Raw genomic sequence first — 14914 nt, forward strand, 5'->3', positions numbered from 1 at the left:
GTATTCACATTATAAATTTAAACCTGTAAAATATTGCAGAAAGGAACATGGTGTGGAGGCTAGTATCTAGTATCTAGAAGTAGCTACAAAAGGCAACCTCTGATTTCATGTCTTCAGGGTCAAAAGCAAGTCCTATCTAGATCCACAGCCTTTAGTTGAGGCAACAATATGATGAAGAATTGCAGATGAAAATTTAGTGCAAGTGATGCCATGTATGTATGTGTGTACACATGTGCAAAGTCCTGGGGCTTAAACTCAGGGCCTGGGTACTGACCCTGTATGTTTTTGCTCAAGACTAGTATTTTATCACTTGAGTCACAGCTCTACTTTTGGCTTTTTAGTGGTTAATTGGAGATAGAGTCTCACAGACTTTCCTGCTGAGTCTGGCTTTCAGCCAAGATCCTCAGATCTCAGCCCCATAAAGAGATACCAACTAGCACCTAACTTGCTTTGTGCTTCTTCAGGCAAGTACATCTCGCCAAACATAAGAGTTTTTATGGGATGGCAAATTAAAGGAACCTAAGATAATCATTCCAAAATATAGGTGGACCAACTTGATCTCTAATACCCAGTTTTATTCAGGTAAAATTTATCATGAGAGTAGGACAGTAAATAGATTATCAGAAGCCCCAGCTTGCCCCTTGTTCACACATACATGCCAAAATCTGTTTAATGTTGTTCTGACTCCAATGAAGTGTCCCTGTAACCTTCAGAATACTAACGTACAGCAGAACTGTAGACTCAAAAGCATATTTTAAAATTGCCTGTGCACTCATTTTTAGTTTTACTCTTTTGCAGAGTTTCCTACCAATTTTTGTCTTATCTGCATACCACTTGTATAGTTTCCTTAAAGTTGAACTAGTGTTTAAACTTCAATCCAGTCTATGTCAATGAAGTAGAGGTTTCACACACTAATTAGAAATTGTTCAAATGCACATTAAACGTATAACAATTCCAAAAATATAATCTGGTGATAATCTTGTTTAAGTCCTTTTGCTTTTGCAAAAGCAAAAGGAAAACAGGCCCAAAGAGTTAAACAGATTTAAGCAGGACACCACACAGCTTCCTTCACAAAACACAGGACTAGATTCTGCCTTGCAGTACTTGGTTCTCTTCACAAGGCAGGATGGTAAACAGTAGAGTCTTGAAGAGTGACCTGATGATCGTAACACAATCGGTCCCCCTTTGCGATCTGTCATTTGTTTCCCTGGTACTTTGAAAACCTGACACTAGAAAGTATACAAATGTATTGAGGACCTAACGATAGATTTATGTTAATTCTAGCACAGTGTTATTTAATCTGCACAATCTGAAATCTAGGTATGAATTGTTTATATTCACCCATGAAAGCAACATTTATGGGTTATATGCAAATGAAGTTGCCAGCCCAGTAATTTTACATAGCAGTGTTAATAAAGATAACAAAAGATCTTGTTTTGTTATTGTTTTGTTGATGTACATCATAGCTTGAAATGTAAAATGGAATTCACTTCCCTGGTTTTTAGTTTTGCTGGTCTTTACCTCCATATAAAGGATTTTGATGTGGTTGTATTACTACTTCAAACTACCACAGAAATTTTGCATGTTTGGATATCATTTAGCTTTCTCTACTCAAATTCAATAGATAGTCAAATGTAAGCTCTGAAATCACCAGGCTGTACTTGGCTATTAGGTGGGGATCAGATGGTGATCACTAAAAATAAACCAAAGAGGCTTCTTAGATATAAATCTATTTACAAATCTTGAAAAAATATAGCTTAGGACCTCCAGGGATCCCAGATCTAAGTTTGAGAAGTACTTGAATTATTTCCTGCATCAGAAGAGTGGGTCTCTAAACCAGCTCTGCCCTCTGCTGGTTATGTGACTTGGCAAACCCTTGTTGCCTGATCTACAAAAAGATGTTAATTTGTTAATTTGAAACATGGGTCCCTTCCCAGTTTATAGTTCTATAGAATTTATTAAATAAGGTGTCACTTGTATTAAAGATTGAGTATAAGGAAAGTTCAAGAATTTGAAAATTTTGATATTTGTGTTATATATGGTATGTTGTAGACAGTATACAAACATGATATACCATGTTTGTATTCAATTCCATCACTATACTAAACTTGACACATTTCCTAAAAATACAACTTGTAGCCAGGCTTTAGTGACTCATCCTTGCAATCCTACTCAGGAGACTGAGACCTGAGAGCTGCTGTTTGAAGCCAGCCTAGGCAGGAGTCTGTGAGACTCTTATCACCCATGAAACACCAAAGTGGAGCTGTGGCTCACGTGGTAGAACACTAGCCTGGAGCACAAAAACTCAGGGACAGCGCTCAGGCCCTCAGTTCAAGCCCTGGGACTGCCTCCCTCCCAAAAGAAGAAGAATTGTTAGAATGTCATAGCATCAAAAGAATGGAATGTTCTTAGAATATTTCTGTTTATAGTTAATATTTTCTTTTTTCTTGTCTTTCATTATACATCAGTGTCAGTTCAACATGTCATTTTGTGACTATAGTGCATCTTGATCAATGTCACCTAACTCTCCCAACACCACTCATCCCCTCAACTTACCTGGTTGCATTTTCATATATATACATTAAATATTATTACTACATTGCTCAGGGGAGTTATACAGTTGGAATTCTCCCCTGAATCTACCATATATAGTTTAAATTTTTCTTTTTGTCAGTCCCGGGGCTTGAACTCAGGGCCTGGGCACTGTCATTGGACACTTTCACTCAAAGCTAGTGCTCTGCCACTTGAGCTACAGCAGCACTTCCAGCTTTTTCCCGGGTACAGGAGAATCAACCTAGGGCTTCCTACATGCAAGGTGAGCACTCTACCACTAGGCTACACTCCTGGCCCCATAGCTTCAATTATTGTACTTAAATTTAGTACTAGTCAAAAAAATAAAATAGATTCTTTTTAAAAACATCTTCTTTGATGAAACACAATTTGAGTTAAGAAACAATATGGAAAGGGATACATGAATGGTTTTAAACTAAAGAAACTCACTCCAAAATATTTTGGACAGCATTTATTTAGCAGAAGGAAATCTGGGGGCAAATCTATACTGTAATGCTGAATAAGGTGGAAGGAAAGAAGGGAGGGAGGGAAGGGAAGAGGAGGAGAGTGGAAGAGAAGGGGAAGGAAAGGGAAGGAAGGGAAGGGAGGGAGGGAGGGAGAGAGAGGAAGGAAGGAAGGAAGGAAGGAAGGAAGGAAGGAAGGAAGGAAGGAAGGAAGGAAGGAAGGAAGAAAGGAAGCAGAGGAGAGGAAGGAAGGAAGGAAAAAAAGAAGAAAGAGAAGAAAGCTGGGAGCTGATGGTGCACACCTGTAATCGTAGGAGGCTGAGATCTGAGGATCACAGTTTGAAGCCAGCCTAGGCAGAAAAATCCCCATGAGACACTTATTTCCACTTTGCCCCTCCAAAGCTGGAAATGGTGCTATAGCTGAAGTGGCAGAGCATTAGCCTTGAGCAAAGAAGTTCAAGGACAGCACCCTGGCCCTAACTTCAAGGGAAGCTATCAAGAATAATTATTTTTCTTTCCGTCTTTGTTTCTTATTCTCAGGCCTTCTGGCAATTTCTTTATTTCTTTTGAAAAAAAGAGAGAGTATTGAAATTCCTGTTGGACTCATCATAATATCTGGCTGGGGGTAAGTTGGTAGTTTTCTCCATGTTTACTCATGTTTCCTTATTTACACATAATTGAGTTGCCATTCACTCTTTTCGCTCAATCACCCTTGTTATTTTAGAATTCCTGCTCTCCTTGTTGGTGTGCTTTTGATAACTGGGAAACACAATGGAGATAGCATTGACTCAGCCTTCTTTTATGGAAAAGAGCAGGTGAGAGGAGTTTATTGGCAGTTATGTTCTTGAGAATGTCTTTTTTGAGCTTGCTAATGTACCTTGCTATACTTACATTAAAGTTAATTTTTTAAAAATCCATCTAATTTCTTTTTTATTAAAGAATTTATTAACATTGATTTTATACCATATTTCAAATGACAAGTTTAACACATCTAATTTCTTTTATATCACATTAGTGATCCTATACCCTTTGTGACACTTCAAAATATGCTAAATATGTCTAAGTATTTTTAGCTGAGGAGTTTATTTATTTATTTATTTATTGCTGGTTAAGGGGCTTGAACTCTGGGCTTGGGCGCTCTCCTGGAGCTCTTCAGCTCAAGGCTATTGCACTCCCACTTGAGCAACAGCACCACTTCCGGTTTTCTCATGGTTAATTGGAGAGAAGAGTCTCACGTACTTTCATGCCTGGACTGGCTTTGAACCATGATCCCCAGATCTCAGCCTCCTGAGTAGCTTAGCTGTGTGTGACCGGCGCTCCGCAAGGATTTCTAAATGTTCAAAACTTAATGAATTCTGCTGTAAAACACTTTCCATTTCCTTTATTGGAGAGAAAAACCTGTTCATTTAAGACGACTCAATAACTGAGCAAGAATGGTAAATGTCAGACTCTTGACTTTTAATCCTTTTAAAAGTATAAAGTTCAGTAGGCTTAATGGTTTCTCTCATTTGTCATAATGAGTAGGAACCTTTGGCTTTCCTAGCAGAGATTTACAATAGAAAAAAACCTAGATACATAAGGCCGTATACAATGACACTAAATGAAAGGACCTCCAGGATATAGAAACAAAAGCCATATAATGAATGTTTGTTGTCTTTAATGTACTATGTTATTTCTCATCTCTTTTGCTGCCCCTTGGCTATCTCATATTGTTACAGTATTTTACCTTGTTATCTGATATATTGTGTATATACTTATTTGGTTATTTGAAATAGGATAGGAAAGGGGGAAAACAAGATGAGGGGCAGGGTGGAGGGAGGGAAATGCGGCTTAAAACATGAGAAAGGGGGGCCGGGAGTTTAGCCTAGTGGTAGAGTGCTTGCCTAGCATGCATGAAGACCCGGGTTCGATTCCTCGATACCACATACATAGAAAAAAGCCGGAAGTGGTGCTGAGGCTCAAGTGGTAGAGCTCTAGCCTTGAGAAAGTCCAAGGACAGTGCTCAGGCCCTGAGCTCAAGCCCAGGACTGGCAAAAAAAAAAAAAAAAACGTGAGAAAGGGTATCATGTTTGTGAAGTAATGCACCTTCTATTAAGCAAATAAAATGTAACCCTTGTATTAATTACAATAAAAATACATGAAAAAAGTATTAAGTTCAGAAAAAATGTACCTGAAGTGTATTAGAATAGTGTTAAGGTATATGGTCTGTGGGACCTGCTGAATACTTTAGGATAGGACCAAAGAATATGTGTTTTTCAGGAATATCTTCCAGTGATTTTGATTTCTTACCCTTTTCCTCTGTCTTTCAATTTTGAATTTAATTTCATTTTATGATAAAGATTTACATTAGTGCTAGTTTCTCATTAGTTCTACTAAGTGCTAGCTATAATGACTTATTTTTATTATCATTGCCATAAGGAAGCCTCTAGTTGAACTATGCTTGAACTACTGCAAAATCTTAACAGTCAAGCAAAGGTCTACAAATAATCATTCTCATTACTCATAAAGGAAACTGAGGGCTATAACACTAACCAAATTTTATACCACAAAGCATATAGAAAAAACGTATAAGTAAACCCTAATTTCTTTATAAGTAATTTACATTCCTTTCATCTTGTCCAATTTTAAGACCCACTGTTACATTTAAAACTATGCCAATCTATTTTCTGTCAAAAATATTATTGGAGTTGGCAACATGGTTCAGGTGCTAGAATGAGTGACAGAATAAGATACTGAGTTTAAATACAGGTGTCACACACACACACACACACACACACACACACACACACTGCACTTAATCTACTCTTAGGTTAGCAACATGATGGGATTGTGGGAGGAAAAAAAAACTAACATCATTTCCAAATGCCGGCAGATGATCACCACAGCAGTCACCCTGTTCTGCAGCATCCTGATAGCGGGTGTGTCACTCATGGGCATGAACCGCACTACCCAGGCAGGACACTACGAAGGTTTTGGCCAGCCACAGAACCACAAACCAGTGGAGCCTGCCAACACTGCTACTGAGGAGAGTCCAGCACCAACTAATGAACCAGAACTTCTCACAAGCTCTATCCCAGAAACAGGTGTGAGCCTTTATACTTTTTAAAACCTGGCCCGTATCGTTATAGTATATAATCCTAAGAGTTTTGTGTAAAGGACATTCCTTGAATTATTCTGAATATTTTTTTGCCAGTCCTGGGACTTGAACTCATGGCCTGGGCACTGTCCTTGAGCTTTCCCCAGGCTAGTGCTCTACCACTTGAGCCACACCACTACTTCTAGCTTTTTCTGTGTACGTGGTACCAAGGAATCAAACCCAGGGCTTCATGCATGCTAGGCAAGCACTCTATCATCAGGCTATGCTATACACCTATAGGTATTTTCATAAGAACTTGAATCACGGTCATAACAGGAAGAGCTTTCAAATTTACTTTTTATGTCTTTGTGAGTATGTTGGTAAGGTCTAAGATGTTCCTTAACCTCGCCATGCCCTGCGAGGACCCTATTCTTCCTCCACCCCCTCCCGCTCTCTCCTGTCTACACTATTGAACCCCATGCTTTGCCCCAAACTGTCACTTACATCTGTCTTTATTCTACTTCATGGCTTTCAAATCCAAATTTATTGATTTCTCTGTTAGGTCATTTCTAATGTCATCAGAATTTTATTCTTGTGAGCATGTTGACCATTTTCCTTTTCAAAACTGAGTTCAGGAATTATGTCATTTAGTAATATTAGCAATTAGGCCCAGGACCTCAGTGCTTGCTAGAAGAGTTTACACCCCTGATCCTTTCACTGAATTTTGTTTTTATCAGTTATGGGATTTGAATGTGGGGCCCGGGCCCTATCCCTGAGTTTTTTGGATCAAGGCTAGCATTCTACCACTTTGAGCCATAGCACTACGTCTGGTTTTCTGGTGGTTAATTGGAAATAAGAGTCTCACAGAGTCTTATTTATACCAGGCTGGCTTTGAACTGTGATCCTCATATCTCAGCCTCCTGAGTAGCTAGGATTACAGGCATGAGTCACCAGTGCCCAGCTTACTTTTATCTCACTGGGTTGGATATTTTTGTTTTTGTTTTTGCCAATCCTGGGGCTTGAACTGAGGGACTGGGCATACTCCTTGAGCTTTCTCAAGGCAAGCACTCTACCATTTGAGCCATAGCACCACTGGCTGTGACACCAATGAATTGAACCCAGGGTTTCATGCATGTGAGGCAAGCACTCTGCCACTAGGACACACTCCTGGCCCCTCTATCTACTTTTTTAAGAGGTTTGTATAACCTAGCATACAATAAGGGGTCTGACTTAACCTGTCATTATAACCTCAGGACCTAAGTATACTTACAGACATTTGTTAAGTAGATGAATAAGTTAGGTCATGATTCTCTGAAGTAGCCTTGGATACTGCTATTTCAAAAAATGTGTTTAGGCCTGGGAAGGTGGCTTAGTGGTAGAGTGCTTGCCTAGCATACATGAAGCCCTAGGTTTGATTCCTCAGTACACATAAACAGAAAAAGCCAAAAGTAGTGCTATGGCTCAAGTGTTATCCTTGAGCAAAAGTACCCCAGGGAAGCTGGGCACTGGTGGCTCATGCCTGTAATCCTAGCTGCTCAGGAGGCTGAGCTCTGAGGACCATGGTTCAAAGCCAGCACAGCCATGAAAGTCCATGAGATTCTTATCTCCATTTGATCACCAGAAAACCAGAAATGGTGCTGTGGCTCAAGAGGTAGAGCACTAGGCTTGAGCTGAAGAGCTCAGGAACAGCACCCAGGCCCCACAACTGACAAAAAAATAAGTGGCCCAGGGACAATGAATTTAAGCCCCGGGGCTTAAGGGCTGTGAGTTTAAGCCCCAGAACTGGCAAAAACAAAACAAAACAAAACAAACAAACAAACAAAAAAAGACTTGGTGAAAATATTCTCTTTCCTAACTCCTGATCCTCTGTTTTAGAGGTATTAACACATATTGTACTTAGGTGTCTATCCTAGCTTTCCCAAATCTTGGTCATTAAAAATGCTCATTTATCTCTGTTCCTTGCTACGCATTTGTGTTATTAGTGTGGAATTAGGATTGGAAGAAAATTAGCCTATTTTGAGATCAGTGGTTTTGTTAATAAAGAGAAAACTGATGGGCTATTTATAAACCCTATGCATGTCATGGAGAACCTATCATAATATCTTATGATAGCTGTTGTGTGCTTGTGTTCACGTATATGTGTGTGCATGCATGCACGCAACGTGTGTGTATGTGTACATTCATGGGCTCATTCCCTATACATATGTCATTGGAATGGCTGGGCTTATATATGTTTTCTTAATATTAGCTTATTTAAGCACCATGTATTTCAAGAGAGCTGGGTCAGATAATCTATTTTCTTTTGTATTAATCTGTGATTCTATAATAACCTTGAGGTAGAATTTTTATCTTAAATTTAGAAAGACATTTGTAATAGTTTAATTTTATGCTTTGAAATCTTTTCTGTTTTTGAGACTATCCCTGCAGAATTTTAACACATTATCAATGAGAAGTTAAGCCTAAGAATGAATCATTTTTCTAGCATATTAAATTTTAAGTTTATCATTGAAGTTATTATTCTATTATAACCCATATCTATGTAAGTGTGAGATGTTTTAAAGTGTCCTTCATGCACTCCTCTGACTATATAGAGGAAAAATCATAGCTCTATAGCAGATGTCTCAGTGTGACTTCTGTAAACCCTCTGGTTATAAATCAGCAAGACATATTCAGCAGTATATATTTGAAAAGAAAAAAGTATGTAATTGTTTTTGCTGAATCTTCTATACTAATAGGATACAGGCTCTTAAAAGAAGTGAATTGTGAGCTGAACTTAAAGGAGAGGATTTTATCAGCCCAGGCACAGATGAGACTTGTTGAGGACTCGAAAGAATTGTCTTGAAAGAAGAGAAGGCTTTTCATTGAATAAAAGGGCTGGGCAGACAGGTAGGGAGAGAGGCCAAGTCACAGAATGAAAGCTTTCAAATTTAGGCCAGCAAGTTTGAATTTTCCACACTAATCATTAGTGCATTGATGTATACTTTTTTTAAGGACTGATAAAATGTTTTAGGAAAATGTTTGAATTTTTGGTTCTCAAAGCACAGTGGAAGAAAAACAGCATGGATAAAAGTATTTTTCCTTATCTCGTGCAGTGAGGGGACAATGTGGTAAAGGAACTGACACTGCCTGGCACTATTTAAATGTGAACTTTTGTAGAGGATATTTCTTGATAGTTATCACACAGAAACATTTCTATGGAGGCTGCATGAGGGGGACTGGTTTGTTTAGTTTTCTCTGGCATCTTTTGAACTTGTCCGTTTTTGTGTGGTTGAGATCCACCTTCATATTATTTTATCTGTATAGGTTGCTGCTCCTGCTCTATAGGAAATGGGGAATTACACTGTCCATCAACAGAACCAGTAGCAAACACAAGCAGCAGTAGACCTGTGACTCCTTCATTTGAGAAAAGTAAGTGTCTCCAGGATTCATGAACAGAAGAGTCCTTTTTCATAGGCTTTAAGAGAATTCTGAATAGGATTTTTCCATAGAAGCTGTAACACTACAGAATATGGATTAAAGATATGGATTGTCAAGTATGATAGGGAAGAGTGCTGATAAGATAATTGTGTTGCCACACATAGTAGCTCGCCCTTGTAATCCTAGCTACTCAGGAGGCTAAGATCTGAGGATCGTGGTTCAAAACCAGCCTAGGCATGAAAGTTGTGAGACTCTTATCTCCAATTAACCAAAAAATCAGAAGTGGCACTGGTACTGTGGCTCAAAGTGGTAGGACACTAGCAGCATTAAGCATTGAACTCTGAGGCCCAGAGATCAAGTCCCACAGCCAACAAAAAAAGATAGATGGATAGATAGACAGACAGACAGACAGACAGACAGACAGATGGATAGTGCCGATAGAATAGTCACTGGAGAAAAAATGAAGTTCTGGTCAAGTGGGTAGCACCCTAGCTACTCAGGAAGTGGAGATATGAGGATATCAGTTCAAAGCCAGCCCTAAGCAGAAATATGAGACCCTACTTGAAAAATAATTAAAAAGGAGAAAATAGCTGGGGACATGGTTCAAGTGGAGGAGCACTTGCAAAGCAAGCACAAAGCCCTGAATTTAAACTTCAATACTGAGAACAACACCAAAACACACACACACACACATTCTCCAACGAGTTTAACTCATTGGCTAAGGATGTAGCTGAGTAGTAGAGTGCATCTGTGAAGCCCTGGATACAATCCCTAGAGGGTGAAAATTATCTCATAAATCTAAGAAGTCTACTCTAAAGGTAGCATTGCCTTTGTGGCTCTCTCTGTTTATCTGTCTCTGTCTGTCTGTCTTGTCTTTCTGTCTTTCTCTCTCTTTCTGGTTCTGTTTTAAAAGCTGAGACTTTCCCCTCTCTTTACCCACAGGATCAGGACTAATTAAATAGTGCTTAATTAATTATGAATCTTTATGCTTTAAATATGTCTTTATATAGGAGGGAAAAAATCTTTGAAAGAAATAATCTTTTAGGCTAAAGGTGGTGGTGCATTCCTCTGGTACCAGCTACTGAAGAGGAAGCGATAGAGGACCACAATGGTAGGTCGGCCCAGAGAAGTCAGCATGAGGACATTTCTGAGAAACTAAAAAGTAAATGGACTGCTGGCATAGTTCAAGCAGAAGAATGTTTTCCTAGCAGGCACAAAACTCTGAATATATATAAAATATATATATAGAGAGAGCTACTATATATTTAATGAGCAGACATGTATTAGATATATATTATATATTATATATGTATACACATTGAGCTACTGATATATATATATACCACTTGAGCCTCACCTCCATTTTCACCTTTTCACCAGCTAATTGGAGATAAGAGTCTCACAGACTGTCTTTCCTGGTTGGCGGTGAACTTAGATCCTTAGATCTCAGCCTGTGAGTAGCAGCTAGAATTAGATGAGTCAGGGCTGCAAAGGCCCATTTTTCCTTTTTCCTTTCTTTTTTCTCTTTCTTTCTTTCTTTCTTCCTTCCTTTTTTCCTTTTTTCCTTCCTTCCTTCCTTCCTTCCTTCCTTCCTTCCTTCCTTCCTTCCTTCCTTCCTTCCTTTCTCTCCCACCCTCCCTCCCTCCCTTCTTCAGACTGTCTTCCTTTCTCTCTTCCTTCCTTCCTCTCTCTCCCCCTTCCTCCTTCCCTCCCTCCCTCTCTCCCCTCCTTCCTTCTTTACTTCCTTTCTTTACTTTTTTGATCACTCATGGAGTTTGAACTCAGGCTGCTGCCCCTGAGCTTTTGTGTTGAAGGCTAGCACTCTACTACTTTGAGTCACAACACCACTTTTGTTTTTCTGGCCATTTATTGGAGATAAGAGTCTCATGGGTTTTCCTGGCTTCGAACCTCAGTGCTAAGATCTCAGCTTCCTGAGTAGCTAAGATTACAGAGGTAAGCCACGGAGTGCTCAGCCTGTCAGAGGCACCTTTTTTGTACTGTCTATATCCTATTATTTACAGCAGTCTAAAAATACAAATTTTTAGTTTGAGGGTAAGAGCTATGAAATTATGTTTTAAAACTGACTTGTTTAAGACTGGACATTAATGTATTATGTGAAAGTATTTTCCTTTACTTTTACTGACATATTTAGTGTAGTGATAAGATTGAAATTTCTTATGAAAGTTCCCTCATTTCTGTTTCAGGAGAGATAAGGGTGATTTAGGTTTGGTTTTATATGTGAATAAAACTTAGTGTATAATATTTATTTGCAGCTTAAGGGCCCTGCCTAGGGCAAATTTTAAACTCTTTCATAAAGGATAATAGTAATAGTATATTTTACTGTCAGCCAAAATAGATTATAATAGGGTACATGTGGCTCAAATACAGATTTCTCATAGATGACATATGAGTTACTAATTTAACTTTTAAAAATTACATATAAATTTATTTAAAATATTAATATACAATGCATTGATATGACAAATTATTCATAGACAATTGCTAAATTATATAAAGGTAACTTTTCTATATGACCAAGAGTTTGGCCTAGTGGTAAAGTGCTTGCCTAGCATGCACAAAATCCTGGGTCCAATTCCTCAGTACCACATACATAGAAAGGCCAGAAGTGGTATTGTAGCTTGAGTGGTAGATCACTAGCCTTGAGAAAAAAGCCCAAGGACAGTGCCTAGGCCCTGAGTTCATAGCCTACGACTGGCAAAAAAAAAAACAAAAAACTATAATTAACAGCATGAGATAGCTCTTCTCCAATTTCATCAAACATTAAATACTGATCCTTAGCTGAACATGGTTCCTTGTTGTTTCACTTAGGAAGTCATTATAAATTTAAAATGCATTCAAATAAACCACTCTGATTACAACTTGTGCTTTCTGTTCCACAGATGATCCCTGTGTGAGCCGGTGTAACTCCCAGAGCTGCATATTAGCCCAAGAAGAAGAACAGTATTTGCAGAGTGGGGATCAGCAACTGACAAGACATGTCCTGCTGTGTCTTCTTCTCATTATTGGCTTGTTTGCTGTAAATGTTTCATCTATTTTTGTTTCAGGGCTCTTTTCATGAGTATGGTAGATAGGCCATCTGAATTCTAGTCTTGAGCCATAGGGCAGGGAACAAACTCATTCACATGACTCTGCTGTCTAAATACTCCATTCAGCTGTTCTGTTTTCACATACTTGTTTGTTTCTCATTCTTTGAAGACAGGATTTGGCAGAAACATGCATTTCCACATTAGGTGAAAAGTCACTCTGAATGTACTTGACTGACCAAAAGGAGAGGATAGGCAGTTGCAAAAAAATTATCCTGCCTACCAAACTAGCTACTCAGGAGGATGAATTCTGAGGACTATGGTTCAAAGACAAGTTAGGCAGGAAAGTCTGTTTGTGTGTGACTTATCTCTAATTAGCCATACACACACATTCACAAAAGAAACTTTAAAAACTAACTTTAATTATGAAAATAAGCTTTTCATCCATAGAGAAAAGTTTAAGAAATCCAATATACTACTCCTTTCTTTTCTTTTTCTTTGTTGTAGTACTGGGGTTTGAACTCAGAGCCATGAAACTGCTATGTAAATGCTCTGTTGCCAAGCCATGTCTCCAGCCATTTTTCTACTGGTTATTTTTAGGATAGGGTCTTGTGTCCCACCTTAGCACACCCCTGAGCTCCTCCCATGTAGCTTGGAATGACAGCCAGGCACCACACCACCCAGCTGTGTGTTGAGAAGGGGTCTTGAACTTTTCTGCCTCTCCTGAACTTTAGTTTCTTGAGATAGGGTTTTACTAGGTAACTGAGACTGATCTTTACCTTGCCATGTAGCCCAGGTTGGCCTCAAATTCTAGATCCTTCTGCCTTAGCTAGCTCAATGCTAAGATTTAAGTGCTTACCACCACTAGATTTCACACTCTTACCTCTGCTTCTATTGTTTTTATTTTTATGATATAGAGTCTGTTTCTAATTTTTAACATAGTTTTCATCATTTTAACCAGTTTTTTTTCAATTATTTCATTATTTTAATGTTACTACCTAGTGTCCATAACCATTGCTTTAAATGGCTTTTCAGGAAGTTTGAACTCAGGACCTTGCATTTATGAGGCAGGCACTCTACTACTTGAGCCATGCCCCAAACCTTTTTTGCTTTATTTGTTTGTTTGTCAGTCTGGGGCTTGAACTCAGGACCTGAGTGAGTGCTATCCCTTTTATTCAGGGATAGGACTTTCTCCACACTGTCACTTCTAGTTTTCTAGTGGTTAATTGGAGATAAGAGTCTATAGCCTTAACCCAGCACTGGTGGCTCACACCTGTAATCCTGGCCATTCAGCAGGCTGAGATCTGAGGATGAAGGTTCAAAGCTAGCCTAGGCACAAAAGAACCTGAGACTCTTATCTCCAATTAGCCTCTAGAAAACTCGAAGTGGGGTTTGGCTCAAGAGTAGGGCGGTAGCCTTGAGCTGAAGAGCTCAGGGACAGCTCCCGGGCCTATTTCAAGCCCCATAATCCCACCCCCACCCCCCAAAAAGTCTTACAACCTTTTCTGCCTGAGTTGAGTTTGAACTGTGATCCTCAGATCCCAGCCTTCTGAGTAGCTTCAATTATAGGTGTGAGCTACTGGTGCTTGGCTCACTTTATTTTTTAATAGGACCTCAGGCTGGCCTGGACCATGATGCTCCTTTTTATGCTTGCTGTGTATTTAGGATGACAGGCATGTGCCACCATGCACAGCTCTTATTGGTTCAGACAAGGTCTTCTGAACTTTTTGTTGGGACTAGCCTTGAACCACCTCTAAAGTAGCTAAGATTTCAGGCATTCATCACCTCACTAGCATGCTTTCAAAATGTCCTAATAAATATAAGGATCAGACAAAAAAAATGTCCTAATAAATAGCTCCATGCAGGTTACTTACTAGTAGATTCCCAACGCTGAGAAACCTGGATCAAAGCATATAAACATCTGCCACTTGGAGCTCATTCTATTTTGTTTTTTTTGTTTTGTTTTGTTTTGTTTTGTTTTGTTTTTTGCCAGTTCTGGGCTTGAGCTCAGTGCCTGAGCACTATCCTTGGACTTTCTCAAGGCTAGAGCTCTACCACTTGAGCCTCAGCACCACTTCCGGCTTTTTTCTATATGTGGTACCGAGGAATCAAACCTGGGTCTTCGTGCATGCTAGGCAAGCACTTTAACCACTAGGCCAAACTCCCGGCCCCTGGAGCTCATTGTATTAAATTGGTTTTCAGAAGTGTAGTCTAGCTCTATAGATTGCCCTGACTAGTATTAGATATTATTAAATACTTAATAATTTATAAATGAGGGCCGGGAGTTTGGCCTAGTGGTTAAAGTGCTTGCCTAGCATGCATGAAGACCCGGGTTCGATTCCTCGGTACCACATATAGAAAAA

The 14914-nt window shown here is 39.2% G+C and overlaps 1 protein-coding gene across 4 annotated transcripts in view; it reads left to right on the top strand.

The window, feature by feature from the left end:
* The window catches only part of Gpr155 (G protein-coupled receptor 155), a 48199-nt gene that overhangs the window by 24894 nt on the left and 8391 nt on the right, over window positions 1-14914 (top strand). For all 4 annotated transcript variants that reach the window (XM_090342606.1, XM_090342609.1, XM_090342608.1 and 1 more), the window contains exons 8-12: window positions 3555-3639; window positions 3739-3829; window positions 5887-6097; window positions 9394-9498; window positions 12408-12544. In XM_090342606.1, coding sequence (XP_090198732.1) covers window positions 3555-3639; window positions 3739-3829; window positions 5887-6097; window positions 9394-9498; window positions 12408-12544 — 629 coding nt within the window. The remainder of the gene's footprint in view (window positions 1-3554; window positions 3640-3738; window positions 3830-5886; window positions 6098-9393; window positions 9499-12407; window positions 12545-14914) is intronic.

The sequence above is a fragment of the Megascapheus bottae genome, chromosome 12, assembly GCF_031878675.1.
Source record: "Megascapheus bottae isolate mThoBot1 chromosome 12, mThoBot2.hap1, whole genome shotgun sequence".
Taxonomy (NCBI): Eukaryota; Metazoa; Chordata; class Mammalia; order Rodentia; family Geomyidae; genus Megascapheus; species Megascapheus bottae.